Here is a 13566-nt window from a genome sequence, read left to right on the forward strand (position 1 = left end):
TACCTAATTACACTAGCACAGCAGGTCAGCGAACATTTGCTTACACAGGTACAAGTTCTTTCAACAAACTGCCGGCAGACATAAGACAGATCCCAACCCTGAAACGCTTCAAGGCAGCTGTTAAACAGACCTCTGACCTCCACTGATTCAATGATTTGTATATTTTTGTTCAGTTGTTTATATGTTTATATATGTTAACTTTTCAGTTATACTGATTTTCAGTTATACTGATTTCTGTTAACTTTTGTTACTTGATTGTATAATTTACTTTTATACAATTTGCTTTATGTTATGTTATATTTGTTGGTGACCCTGGGCCCTCTTGAAAATCAGCAATATTATGCTGTAGAGGCTACCCAGGTGTTTACAAGATGAAATAAATAAATAAATAAATAAATAAATAAAAACAGTCATGTTCAGCGCAATCATTCGTAAAAATAGCATAATTATTGACATTCTTCAGGGCAATTTATTCTTGCCTTGATGCGTACGAAAGAAAAACGGTCCCATCCTCACCAGACACAAATTATTCATGATGGATGATCATGAATTTCCGGTAAAAGCAAAACCATTAGCGGAGTCAATGAAATATAGATCGCACCAGCGCTATTGCTTCACATGTAGTTATAACTCAAGTCATACCCAAACTTTTGATTGTACTCAGTACATTTCACTTAGAAGTACAGTACTATAAATGCGTGCGGGGGTGTTGAGGAATTCATAACCATTAGTCCAAGAAAGTACAGGATATCCTAGGACTGATACAAAACCATTCGGCATTCCTATCAATTGTAAGGAGGCTTTCGATCGGTTGCTCATATTCATCCTTACATAGAGTTGTCAACAAAAAAGTTCAAATTACATCTGATGACGAGCATCTCAAGCTACCTGAACGTTTTTCCAAGCATTTACCAAACCATTAAGCATTGTACGCCGATGAAGGTTAGACATCAAGGTAATGAGATACACGAGGACGAAAAGTAGTACTTGCTACTTGAAACGTCTGGCAGTTTTAAAACATCTATCCTGTTGCTCGAGCAACAATTTCCTTGTCCATTAAGCATTGTGTGAGGCAGCTACTCAAGGCTCGGCCTGATTGGTACTTGGTTAAAAGACTTTCTGAGAAAATGTGGGCGTTTGTAAGGTTCAAGTGAAACCCACTCCATCCCATGGCCTTGTGAAGATGTGGTAGATGTCACCGCCTACTCCCCAAGCAGAGGCTAGAGGGTAGAGATCGTTAGCTTCTGCTGATTGCCGCGTCTTTCTGACATGAAAGGTAACGACCTGCCCTTTCAAACTCTACCCAGAGAGTATCACCGACTTCTCACGGGGACTAATGTGGTTGAAATAACTTTTGCTCTCCTACGGAATCGACCTGTCAGGTCTGCAAGCTTAAACTATACACCACTGCAAACGCGCCTGTAGACAATGTCAGCAGCTAGAGATTAAGTTGCAGAATGGACAATCTAAAGACGATCTGGAAACACCTTAAGAGGAAAAGTTCAAATGTTAGATGCCTTCCTGAATAGACGGAAAACGCCGACCCGCCTACATAAGCTGTTGAGTGTTTGATCTTTTTCAGTGTGTAGGCGGCGGGTCAGACGCTTATTCCATTCTGCAGCACAGCGGGTGGAGGATGGCAACTTCCATCTCAGGGGATCCCACGGTAGCTTGGGAGTTGATGGAAGTGGAATCTATTCATAAGGTTTAAAAACAGTGGATTTCGGCTGCTGTATTTTAAAGCCCCTGTCATACATTCACGAATTTGGCCTCCCACAAACTAGTCGAACGCCCCCAACCATGGTAGGTCGGGAGCAAGGTCGGCTGGTGTTCGGTCAGGTTTGTTACTGTTCGGCTGCGCCAGCCGAATGTTTCAAAAGATTTTTTTGTTTGGGTGTGCATGGGAAGTTTCGGCCATGGTTGACTGGTGATTGGCTGGCGTTCGGTAGTAGGTGGGGGCGTGGTTGACATTTAAATTTGACTCAAATTTAACTCAAATTCGAATTGAATTTGAGAAAGGCATTATCTACATCTGGTAGGGCTCGCTGTATTCACAGGTATTTTTTCGTTACATAACCTCCTTGACAGCTTACAGATGGTGTTGTTTCCCTTGCACGTTAAAGAAAGAAAGATTTGTAGACACCATGATGAATGAGAAGAGGACACCATCACACAATATCTGAATATTTTCTGGAGGTCTGAGATCTCCGAATTCTTGTTTATACGTCATACGAATTTACACACGCAAGGAGGGGCATACGTAACGATTACACTTCTTTACATGATGAATTTACGTATAGACATGCTGTAATACTGTAATGCTACTTTCCGCAATCCAATGTCTCCCAAGCATTTTCAGGATTTATATTAGCTACATCATGTCAGCCCCCTGTTATGCCAAAACGCATTTCCCAAAGCCAACGTAAGACCCCGAAATTGACATCGGAAATTTAGACTGGCTTTAGAGTAAGACTGGAATCAATCAACCCCTTTCTGCCACTGCACACTAGACACAGAGTAATGTTGGCAATTATTTGCACAGGATGATTTTCCCATATAATGTAGATTCGCTTATAGAAAGGTTGTGCTGTCAAAATGTCAAAAACGTTTTTCACAGCTTCATCTGCTGTAACAAAATGAGGCAAAATTCCCCTCCCCGGAATAGTAAAATTGAAAGATCAATTTTGTTCATATATTGCCATATGTACTTAGTGGGGAAATTGTCTGCCCCTGATACTATTAGAGTTTGCCTGGTGGCATATCTATCTAAAAATAATTTCTGCTTAAGATCGAAAGAGTCATTCCAGGTCATGCAATGCCTGGGGAAAAATGCTGTGTTTCCGGCTACCCGACCGATGAAGGGTTGGCGTACTCTCCAAGCAGAGGTTTGGGTTTTGGGGGGTATTTTTAGTGTGTTTAGGCTTTTTTTATCGGGGTTTCTCTTTTGCACTGAATTTTTTTTCCCAAGGGTTTGGTGGGAAAAAGAATTCAGTGCAAAAGAGAAACCCCGATAAACAAAGCCTAAAAACACACTAAAAATACCCCCAAAACCCAAACCTCTGCTTGGAGAGTAGGGTTGGCGCCGTAAATAAGCATAGACGAGCATACTGTAAGATTCGTAATTTGTTAATTATATGCATATTTTTTATTGTTTTGCGACGGTTTAGTGTTGAAGACATGTTGCTTTTGTCATGCTTCTCCTCCTCCTCCTGTCATTTCTGTAAATTGATTCCACTCCTTCATTTTTGGGCCAAATAACTTGAAATTTGGATGAAGGTAGAGTGGGCATATTGCATATTGACAGTATGAACTGCATGCAAGTATTTTGGTAGGTATGTCAAGCTTTCCTGCTAACAGTTTGCATTATGCAATCAAAAATCCTAACCAATAATGTAGAGGATAGCTATCCAACTGCTGTCACTTCATACTATAGTTATATCAATGTAAAAAAAAATACCATTTCAGCCGGTAATTATAACGATGCTACTGTATGATATGTCTTGAAAAAAATAATGATGTTAATAAACCATTCATTTATTCATTTACAAATTTCTCTTCCAGGTAGGTTAGGTAACGATTGACCTCATCCGTTACACCAGCCTGTAGCTAACGTTTACCGGGTGTTTCTATAATTGGCAGCAGACAGTCGTCTTGGGGCCGTTATCCATGTCAGTGCGTGCGTTTACGACGGGTTTTACAACACCTGCTTCGCCTGGCTGATTTACGGCACGGCAAAATTTCTGATCCGGTGCCAACTACATGTAGCTAGGGTACAGAATTAGATATGTAGACCGATAGCCTAGTACAAGCTGTGATTTACCAGAACGTTAGATAAATTGTAGTCGAGGAAGTTTTGAAAGTGGCTAAAGAAAATGATTCGAAGGTCTCAGACTTCCATGAAATATATAGATCTTGTGTGATGGTTGCCCTATTCTCATTCACTAATAGTGTCTTCAAGTCTTTCTTCATCGTGCAAAGGAAACAGCACCGGATGTCAAAGAGGTCATGTAACTAAAACAGTGAGTGCTAGCAGATGACAATGACTTTCTCCACTGGGACAGACTGAACCCAATCATATCCATTACAACCTGACCTAAGCCTTAGCCTAAGGGCCATGCGGAAACACGGACACACGCACGGACACAATGCTTCCAGTTTGCATGGAGATAAATAGTTGAGTACCACGAGCACGTCACCTTTTCAGACCAGCACTCCGGCATTGTACATGAAGACTAAAGATTCTTTATTGACACAACAAAAAGTACAGGGACTTTTGCATGGTCTTCTACAAATAAAGATCTCACAAAGCTATTAGTAAATACATGTGTAGCTAACTTCATCCTACGTATATGTATGAACACCGAGCTTGGTATGGAAATGGTGTAGCGTAGTAGAAATCAGGCTATACATATAGAACGTCAGCCATATCATTCTTATTTTCTAAATCCTGTTCTTAGGATGTTAACTCCAGGTAAAGGTTGACGTATCGCAGCTGAATTTTGATTCATGAACTGTTTTAGTGCCTTGAGTCAGGTTTATACCAGATAAATGTTAGCATCTTGCCTTGAGAGTTAATTTAATACCGCCACTATCGCCAGAATCTGTCTTCTGTATATATTGGAGTAGGTCTGGTTTGGTAAGGCCTAGGAAAATTAATGCTGTGTTTCCAGTTTCAGCTCTGAAAGGATAGGGTAGGGAGGTAGGGACTTTCCTCCTGTTTTAAAAAGTCTTAATTTTTTTTTAGATTTCGTATAATGATCAAACAATTAAACTTAAACAATGCATTGGGACTGTCTCAAGGACCCGTCCACCTATTTGCTTGTGGACAAAAATTTCACAGTTTTACCAAAGAAAATGCTTCTTCTGAGAATGTGTTAAATGACGTTTTAGACTCAGGGGATTTGAAATTCAGACGTTAGATCGTAAATTTCATAGCCTTACCAGCGGTCGATGAAAACGGTGGGGTTTTGCTAGGGTCGACCGCGAAACTGCTACAATGTTTCCCCTAGGCCTTGCCAACAGGAAATTATCACACGTACAACGTAAAAAGAGCTATATATAGGCGTCTAAAAGTTGTCTGGGTTTTAATTACATCTAGTATATCGATCTCAACATGCCATTCACACATTTAACTAGACGTAAAATTGGATAGTGAGAAACTTGGTATGGAATTGAAACTTTTTTCCTGTCGACAAGCCGATAGAAAAATTGTTTAAGATATGATCCAGGATAATTCCATATAGCCATATAGCAAAAATTTGTGACTACTTCAATTAATATTAATTCATCTTAAAGCAGCCCTGCAGGTTTTTTATCCTTCTTTCTGGCTAAATTGTTGATAGTATGTAGGTTGATACTTGATAAATTCTTTGCATGGAAGAAAGGAGAAATATGTTCTAACACTGTATCAAACCGTCCAATACTTGTACTCGAGGTATCACCTTGAAATGCATGGCAGAAATTTGTAACTTTGTTTTTTTTTATTTCAACGCGCAAACAATACAATACATAGTGGTGACGCACTCAAGCAATATGCTTATATTATTCACGTCACCACTAGACATGAAATAGAAATTACATCACAAAACAATGTAACATGGGCAACGTCCAGGTAACAAGAAAACTGAGTTTAGCTATTAATATGTTATAAATTGATACAGAACTATAAAAAATCAGTTACTAAATCGCTTGGTTTCAGAAAGATATAGCTGTGTAATAACGAGTATTTGAGAGTTGACTTTAGATGAAAGTAAAGATGATCCATTGAGTTAATATCTAAGAATGGGATGTAACTTTGTTTCACCAAGCTTAAGCTTCTCCTGCGGGTTATGTAATAGCCCACGGCAGTACGCACAGTTACGTATGACGGTCTGTACGGAAGATGACACCGACGTCCTTGGCAGATGAATCCTCTGTAATACCTCATCACGCAACTGTCTGTCACGGGGACGACCAAACAGTCTGCCGACGGCGAAAATCGGTGGGAACAAATTTGCGTGATCAAATCAAATGGCGTGCGGATGATTACGTACCTCTGACATTTTACTCCGCGCTAGTCTGTCGATTCCTTTTGCGCAGGCCTTAGGCCTGGGAAAAGAAATGTTATGTTTCCTGTTTCAGCGTTGAAAAATAGGGTCGGTAGCTATAGGTAGGGATTATCTTTTTATGTTTACCAAATATTAAGGAAAACATCGTGTTTTTACTCAGTTTCTTCCTCCTCTTCTGCTCCAAACACTAACCTCTGACCTGACCAATGACATGATTTTTTGACGTCTGCCACCATGGTGACTGGTGTTGGGTTACATAATGTTGCAATTTCATGGTCTGCTCTGCTCCTGTCACCATATACTCGTAGTACATGTATGTGAATGGGTTTGACGAAAAATTAACAGGGCAGACCATGTCCGAAGGTAAACATTATGCATTTGCTTTGCAAATGTTACCTTTCTAGTTTCTGTCTTTTTCTTCATACAACTTTGGCAATCTCTAGTATTCAGACTTGTGATCCAGCTAATACAATACAGTTTCATAGCGTAAAACTTGCATGGGGACACTTATATTTTCAATGTCAATGTTGGAAAACAGTTTTATCACTCAGATGTCAGATCATAGAGCTAGAAAAGATTGATCAGCTTGAAATATTTAGTCCCTTGCAAATCTAATGCGATAGTGCGAAAAAAAACAAGGTGGGCTAAAAAAAAACAAGATTCCTACATTTTCAAATTTGACATCATCAAACTTCTTAAACAAGAAATGATACCTAAACTGTGCTAAATTAATGCCATCTATTATGACATCCATTTCTTACTGAAATAGCTTTGAAAAATAAAAGTTTTCAATCATCGTACAAATGGTTTTAATTTCAGTGGAAACATCACATATACACAGCCACCATCACATCTATGAAGAATGAAATACATATCACTGCATCAAAGTAAAAAAAAAATACAATAAATCAGAGCCTTGTCTTATCTCCTGTCTTCATATTTATCTGCCATCCACCTTTCGGCATGGCAACAGACATCTTTGCCCATTTTCAGCATGTTGACCACTTTCAGATTGCAACAAAATTCTTTTTTTTTCCAAAATCAGGCGAAAATTAATGCGCGCGTCGATGTCATCCATAAAAATGACTTGCTGTGGCCTAATATTTGTGATGCCAACCTCGTGTGGCAAGCCTCAGACTATAACTGACCACTTACTGCTTGAAAGATAGACTTTTGTACTTCTGAACACACTCGAGTCGAAAAGGCAGCAGGAGTCCTTTCAAGAAAGGTGTAGAAAATAACACACGAATGAAAAGCAGCTGCTATTACGCTCGGAGATAACTTGTGCCGGAGTGGTCCATTGACGCGGAAAGAAATTAATTTGTCAGGTTGACGAACTAGACACGCCTACAAAACGATCGACATGCGTAATGTGGTCGGGTCTGTCCTGTATAACCCATCATCGCTAATGGCTTGTGTTCAACACTGTGGAATGAAAGTCGCCCGTGACAGCCACGTCGTATCACATGGATAAGGTGAGGTACTGTACTACTTAGTACCATACGCCAGCCAATGACGGAACAACTCGCCACAAACCGTTTGTATTTGAATGCCATGACTAGAGGATTTTGTATATAAAACCCTGTGACGCTAATCTGCCTTGCATACGTATATATAAAACACACGCTAATGTTTTACCAGATGGATTCCGGACTACGAATGGGCGACTTCGCGGCAGCGGAAGACACCGGTAAGGGGGAGGATTGCCGCGCGGTTTCCGCTCTCTTTTGGCCGCCGGTCAAAGACTCGACGTACGGTCGATAGCATTGCCTCCTCTGGGGGTGATGCAGCGGGCTCCCACACCAGACGTACTCTTACATCACGTCTGAGCTGATCGACTCCTTCACCCTCTTCTCTCTCTCTCTATTGACGAACTTTTTTCGGTGACGGAACGCGGAGAAGTAGGATAACCCTGGATAGGACAAGATGGATGTCAGGCCGAATACGTCTGTTACTGTGAACGGGACAGAAGAGGAGGGTTCTAGGGGATACGGTACCGGAGAGACTATCGCAATTTCGGTCACCATCATCACCATCATACTCATGACGGTTCTGGGAAACTTACTGGTCTGCACGGCAGTTTTCATGGAGAGGTCGGTCAGGAGGGTCCAGAACTGGTTCATCGCTTCCCTGGCCATCAGCGACCTGGCCGTAGGACTGGTCATCATGCCTCCGGCCCTGGTGAAGGAACTCATGGGGTACTGGTACTTCGGACGGGTGATGTGCGAGGTGTTCCTGGCCCTGGATGTCTTCGCCTGCACCGCCTCTATCCTGAACCTGTGCATGATCAGCGTGGACCGGTACTGGTCCGTCACACAGGCCGTGCAGTACTTCAAGAACACCAACTCCAAACGTGCCGGCTGTATGATCGCCGCCGCCTGGGTCCTGTCCGCTGTCATCTCCCTCCCGCCGCTGGTCGGCTGGCAAACCAAGAGCCCGAACGGAAACGAAGAGTATCCACAGTGTGACTACAGCGACAGTCCAGGGTATGTGTTATACTCAACTATAGGCTCCTTCTACATTCCTCTCGCTGTCGTAGTGTTCATGAACATTCGCATCTTTAGTATAGCGTTAAAGAGAGTGAAGAAGCATCCTTCGTCAAGACCAGTAGCTACCAAGCACAAACCTGAAGCCGCAAGCGTTAACATAGCTCCTATTGCCCTGAAGTCCATATTAAAGAAATCAAATACAAAGGAAGCTCCGAAAATGACAGAAAGTCCGATAGGTGTGGATTTAAACAAACCCTGCATTAAAGTAACGAGTGCCCGAGAGGAGCAACAGAGTCCGTCGAGAGAACAGTGTACAAACGGGGAGGTTGTTTGCGAGAACGGCCTGGTGGTTCCTGACGGGGGCTCGGCAGCACGGCGCGGGAGGAGAGTCAAGGTCGGTCCGGTCTTCGTGGAGGAGATAACGTGCCACGAGGCCGGGTCTTGCCCGCCTCGCGTGGAATCGGACATGGCGACCGGCGGTCTGCCGTCCCAGTTTGACGCGACGTCCGTGGGGCTGGACATCGCTGACGGGGCGGAGGACTGCACCTCGCGGCCCGACCGGATCCGGAGGAAGCTTCGGCAGTCCCGCGAGAGGAGGCTGACTGTGGTGATAGGTATCGTCATGGGGGTGTTCATCCTTTGCTGGGTACCCTTTTTCGTTTCTTACGTTGTTGTGACGGTTTGTAGCACTTGTTCCTTGAACAATGCCCTATTTACAGTGTTTGTATGGCTGGGGTACTGTAACAGTGCTCTGAACCCGGTCATCTATACTGTGTTTAACAGGGACTTTCGAAAAGCTTTTCGCAAAGTTATCTTTGGTCGCTTGTTCCGTCAATCAAAATGCGAGCAAAGCTCGTATGTCTAAAGTAAAAGTGGAATGTCTAGATTTTATACGAGTATATAATTTCATGAGGTTGGTGAATGATTGAAAAGCAATGTTTTTTTATTCACAACCACTTGTTTTACAAGAGCCGACGTTTCTATGGCTGTCTGTCATATCTTATATAGCTGGTTTACTGTGTACTGAAGCTAGGTGTTACTGGTTCACTGTACACTAAAGCTTCATATACAGTAAACCAGCCATATTAATATAGTCCTGATGAAGAGGACAGGCGGCCATTGAAACATCGACTCTTGCTAGACACAAGTGATTGTGAATAAAGAACTTTGCTATTCTATATTTTATAGTTTGGAGGAATTTGCTATAAAAGGATATGCAATAAAAGCATCAACGATTATCGTCACAAGTTAACCTTGAAATGCTTATTGCTGCCTTTTCAAGTATGAAAAAAATTGTGAAAATATTTTCAATGTTTTAAATAAGTGAATACTAATTTTACCGCAAAATGTTGCTTGAGTACAATTGTGTAACAGTGCTAGGCCACATGTCAGAAACAATAGGTTTGGGCCTTTATGCAAATTCAAGACGTGTAATAATCAAAATAATTATGAACGAAAGCAGTATGACCATACGCTATTGCACTGTTATTATTTAAAGACGAATAAAAGACATACTTTGGCTAAATCTATCAACCAACTGTTCTCTTGCTTTAGTACTGCTCACATTACATGTATCTGGGTTTGTATGTTACCCCTCAAAAATATCGGTGTTGTACTTTTACTCGTCCATTTTTAAACATTAGGTCATGTTGATTTCATTTAATGGATGACATCCGCACGCGCATGAATTTTCGGTCGTTTCCAAAAAAAAGTTTTCAACCATACTATAAATCGTACAAAACAGTTGCAAAATTAGCAAATATATACTATAAGTTGAAAAAACGATACCAATATGTCGTAGAATGCCAAAATCAAACAAAAAAGACGAAAACGTTAAGAAATTAATTTGAAGAGTAGATTATTTGCCATACCATACTATGTGTCATTTGTTCAATCTTCATAACCACGTAGATTTCATCATGAAAGTAACTTTATTTTCCTAAACCTTTTTTTATTTGCACGCTCGCATCAGTTTTGGGGTTCCCAGAGGATGTCATCCATATAATCAAATCAACATGGCCTTATCATGGCGCCGCCGCCTATGTACAAGTCAAAGCCTTTACACTAAGCCCCTATATCTAGCTATAGCTGCAATCTAAACTCTTCTCATGACATTTCGCTTCAATACCAAAATCTTACCACACCCACTTATCTCTAGCTGCAATCTAAACTATTCCCCAATGCTACTAGTCCAGCTCTTTTATTTCAATGCCAATGCCATATCTCACCACATTGACAGTTGTATTGTACAATTCTTAAGGAAAGTTCGACTTTAACTATCTCTAGCTGCTATCTAAACTATTCTCATATGCTGCTAGTCTAGTTCTCCTCATGAAATTTCGTTTCAATGCCAATGCCATATCTCACCACATTGGCAGCTGTATTGTACATTTCGTAAGGAAATTCCACTTTAACTATCTCTAGCTGCTATCTAAACTATTCTCATGCTAGTCTAGTTCTTCTAATGACATTTCGTTTCAATGCCAATGCCATATACGAGGGTAGATCAAAAAGTTCTCGGCCTCACCTAGAAAACGTCATGGCAGAAAAATTTTTCTTACACCATGTTTCAACATAGTCCCCTCTAACTGCAATTCAATTGGTCCAGTGATGTTCCAGGTTTGTTTTCTCCTTGTGGAAGAAGGTTGCTTTTGGGGCCCGCAGATAGGGCTCAGCCACACTGATGACGTCATCATTACCATAAAAACGTTGACCACGTAAGTGGAACTTCAGTTTAGGAAATAGGTAGAAGTCCGACGGTGCTAGGTCAGGTGAATTGGAAGGGTGGGGTTAGACTTCAAAGCCAAATTCGTTTGCTGCTGTCACTAACCCCTGTGCTCTGTGGACAGGTACATTGTCAGCACGACAGCTCGGTGCTTTCCTCTCCTTTTCTCTTTGACTGTTGTCTTCAGCTGTCGCAATTCTGTTGAATAGTACTCCCCATTGATGCTTAAACCCCTTCGCAGGTAAATCTTGATTACTCCCTTACTGTCCCAGAAAATAGAGGCAAAAAACCTGTTAACGGATGAAACTCGATAAAACTTCTTGATGGCCAGGAAAAATTCTTCATTCATTGTTTGTACAGTTGTTTTGATTTGGGGTGAAAGTGGTGAACCCATGTCTCATCTTGGGTGAAAAATGTTTTGAGGTAATTGCATATATTGGACTGATTTCGTTCCTTGAAATGCCCAGCCTGTTTAACTTCTGATGTTCAGAAAACATTCGAGGCACCCACCTTACAGACAGGTTGCTCATCCCCAGGATGTCTGACAAAACATTGTGAACTGAGCCACAAGACAGGCCAAAGAACCTGCTACATGTTGGCCAGTCTCACATCTGTCATTCACTACCATGTGATGGATGGGCTCAACTGGATTGTCCGCGGTGCTGATTTGTAGCATCCTGACCTATGTTTATTTTTGGTGCTCTCCTTGCCGCGCTTGTAGCTAGCAACCCACTTCTTTATAGTTGAATGAGAAGGGGAGTCATCACCAAGTGTCCTGACCATGTGTTCATGGATTTCCTTAGGAGACATGCCTTTTTATCGATACGCTTGATCACAGCACAGGCTTCTGTTGCGGCCATTTTGTGATTTTGCCCTCACCCACCCCATTTTCACGTGGCGTCACGTGCTAATTAATGAATATAAAAATTTGCAATTTTGTGTGCAGTGATGTAAGACATCATAGTATACAGTTATACTGGAGAATAGGAGTTTGACCTTTATTTTCTAGGTGAGGCCGAGAACTTTTTGATCCACCCTCGTACCACCACATTGGCAGCTGTATTGTATAATGCTTAAGAACAAAATCCCCTTCTGGGCTACCAGAGCGCATTTGAAGTAAATCACATCCAAAGGAATGACTATAAACCTATATCTACTTTTTGGCTTTGCCGTAGGCCGTACTAACTTTTGCCATGCAACATTTGCTAATTTTGGCTTAGGACTTTGGTTCTCCAAAATGTAAACTCCTTATCAAATATTCTTTTATATACACGTCTCCGGGGAAAACTAAAAATTCAAACAGGAAAAAAATGAAAAGGTATATATGCGTCTCCTTTTTGGTCAAGTCACAGGCTTACCTAACATATTGTCCTTGGAGACCCAGATTTCAGAAATACAAACCTTCCACGTCAATGCCCACCCCCTGTGTGTAAAGCTATTTGAAATTTGAAACCACTAGTGGGTCCTTCTCAACACTAAAGCCGCTTTGTACGCTCCTGTGATAGCCTGTCGAGTAACAGTGAGTCTTCCGGCATGTAATAAATTTCACCTAAGGCCACAGCAAGTAAATTTTATGGATGACATCAGCGCGCGCATTGATTTTCGCCTGATTTTGAAAAAAAAATGTTGCCCTCCGACAGTGGTCAACATGCCGAAAATGGGCACAAATGTCTGTTGCCATGCCGGAAGGTGGATGGCAGATAACTGTGAGGAGAGGAGACAAAAAAGGCTCTGATTTAATGGTGTGTTTTTTACTTTGATGCAGTGATAATACTGATATGTGATGGCGGCTGTATATGTGATGTTCCCACTGAATCAAACCATTTGTACAATGATTGAGTCAAAATTTGAAAATGTAGGAATCTTGTTTTTTCGGCCCGCCTTGTTGTTTTTTTCTCGCCCGCTCGCATTAGATTTAGAGTCTGTGGAGGATGACATCCATAAAATTTACTTGCTGTGGCCTTATCTATTCTCTGGTTGTACTTGGTTCCCGCTGCTGCCAAATTCAGTAAAAAAAGGTATCCGAATTGACTGACTCGGTGTGTGACGCACTGTCTAGATGGATCGAATCCACATTTAGTTCACCCCCAGGGTGATACAAGCAATTTGACGAAATTGAATAGATCGGAAAATCGTAGTCGGCTAAGTGATAAGTGAAGAGCTTGTACGCTTTGTTGTGGAGCAGGAAATGAGGAAGGCCTCATCTTCCTATCATTGTGGTAGAGTTAATGGCAGTGGCAGTAGAGAAGGCGAACGTTGTTCAGAGGCTTGGGGTTCATCACTAATCAGTACTGCGTACGCTGTA

The 13566-nt window shown here is 41.6% G+C and overlaps 1 protein-coding gene across 1 annotated transcript; it reads left to right on the plus strand.

Annotated features, from left to right (window-relative positions):
• Positions 1–7973: 7973 nt before the first annotated feature.
• Positions 7974–9401, plus strand: LOC109462876 (probable G-protein coupled receptor No18). Its single transcript, XM_019759517.1, has one exon. The coding sequence runs from the start codon at positions 7974–7976 to the stop codon at positions 9399–9401; it is 1428 nt and encodes a 475-aa protein (XP_019615076.1).
• Positions 9402–13566: the final 4165 nt, after the last annotated feature.

Source organism: Branchiostoma belcheri, unplaced genomic scaffold (assembly GCF_001625305.1).
Source record: "Branchiostoma belcheri isolate BF01 breed outbred unplaced genomic scaffold, Haploidv18h27 scaffold1, whole genome shotgun sequence".
Lineage (NCBI taxonomy): Eukaryota > Metazoa > Chordata > Leptocardii > Amphioxiformes > Branchiostomatidae > Branchiostoma > Branchiostoma belcheri.

Bases quoted from the DNA above. Each gene is read 5' to 3' on its own strand.
- LOC109462876 (XM_019759517.1), top strand. From the start codon at position 7,974: ATGGATGTCAGGCCGAATACGTCTGTTACTGTGAACGGGACAGAAGAG.